At 36.5% G+C, this 1,714-nt stretch overlaps 1 protein-coding gene across 1 annotated transcript; it reads left to right on the forward strand.

Annotated features, from left to right (window-relative positions):
* Window positions 1-197: 197 nt before the first annotated feature.
* Window positions 198-575, forward strand: LOC106314318. Its single transcript, XM_013752212.1, has one exon. The coding sequence runs from the start codon at window positions 198-200 to the stop codon at window positions 573-575; it is 378 nt and encodes a 125-aa protein (XP_013607666.1).
* The last annotated feature ends 1,139 nt before the right edge of the window (window positions 576-1,714 follow it).

Here is a 1,714-nt window from a genome sequence, read left to right on the forward strand (position 1 = left end):
CTTGGATCTGTTGGAAGCTCTGTATCTCTAGAAACCAATTGATCTTCCAAAAACGCCACTTCTCACCAGAGGAGACAATCCTGAAGGCAATCCGAGAAGCCCGCGAGTGGACCTCTGCTCAGAATCTAAACCCTACCCATCATCAAATCAACCCTCACATCAACCAGGATCCCAATCTAGTCCCGTCTAGAACTTGCATGTACACGGACGCCGCATGGAATCCATCGACGAAGTGTGCAGGACTTGCTTGGATCATTGATGATGCGGGTTCATCCTCCTCTCATTCAGCGACAGCTACCTTCGTAGCATCGCCCCTAACTGCGGAAACCTTGGCATTGAGAGATGCCATGACCTCTGCTCTGCATTGCGGGATTAACGCTCTCCTCATCTGTTCTGATTCTCAGATTCTCATTAATTTGGTGAATTCAAGGGGAAGACATGTCGAGATCGCTGTTCTCCTCAAGGATATTCAATTCCTATCTACCCTCTTTAATGTCGTTGAGTTTAAGTTCATTCCTAGACTAGATAATCATAGAGCTGACCGTGTGGCCAAACATGCTCTATCCATTATGTAACCGATTTAAGTTTTAATTTGAAGGCTGATTTACCAAAAAAAAAAAAGAGAACAAATCAATCTTCCTCTCTTTTAAGTTCAAGACTCCTCTCTCATAAGTCAAGATGTTGCCTCAATACACAGAAGGATCCCTTTTTATTTTACTTTTATACAGCTTTCCAAAAATACATTACTTTGAAACAGTTGATTAAACTTAACCTTTTAACTTTTTTTAGAACAAAACTTAGGTGAACCTTTAAATTCACCTCTTTTCTTATTACCAATCAAAATACCACCTAGATTAATAATTAAATAGATTAATTTTATTTAAAAAAATCTGAAATAATTGAAAAAAAATAATAACGTCAATTTTAATGATGCTAACGCCACTAACTAAATCCTAAACTTTAAATCTATACCGTAAACCCTAAATCCAAATCCTAAACCCTAAACCCAAACCGTAAACTCTAAACCCAAACCCTATATCATAAACTCAAATCCTAAACCCAAATCCTAAACCTTAAACCCAAAGCGTAAACCTTAAACCCAAACCCTATATCCCAAACTCAATTCATAGACTCTAAACTTAAACCATATATCCAAACCTAATCCCTACACCCTAAACTCAAATCGTAAACCCTGAACCCAAATCCTATATCCTAAAGGTTTGGGTTAATGTTGATGTTGTTTCTTTAGGGTTTAAGATTTGGGTTTAGGGTCTAGGTTTGGGTTTAGGATCTAGGGTTTGAGTTTAAGGTCTAGGGTTTGGGTTTAGAGAGTACGGTTTGGGTTTAAGATTTGGGTTTAATATATAGGGTTTGGGTTTAGGGTTTAGAGTTTGGGTTTAGAATTTAGGATTTAGGGTTTAGGGTTTAGAATTTAAGATTTAGGGTTTAGTTAGTGGCATTAGCGTCATTAAAATGAGCTTCATTATTTTTTTTCAATTATTTTAGATTTTTTTTTAAAGAAATAATGTATTTTATTATTAATTTATAAGCATTTTGATTGGTAATAAGAGGAGGGTGAATTTAAAGGTTCGCCTTAGAGGTGAACCTAAGTTTTGTTCCTTTTTTTATTACATCTCTCTCAGCTTGTCTCTAATGGCTTCTACTTCTTTTACGTCTCGCAACTACAAAATCAACGTCTTTCCAAGGTTCTGAG

Source organism: Brassica oleracea, chromosome C9 (genome assembly GCF_000695525.1).
Source record: "Brassica oleracea var. oleracea cultivar TO1000 chromosome C9, BOL, whole genome shotgun sequence".
In the NCBI taxonomy this organism is placed as follows: Eukaryota; Viridiplantae; Streptophyta; class Magnoliopsida; order Brassicales; family Brassicaceae; genus Brassica; species Brassica oleracea.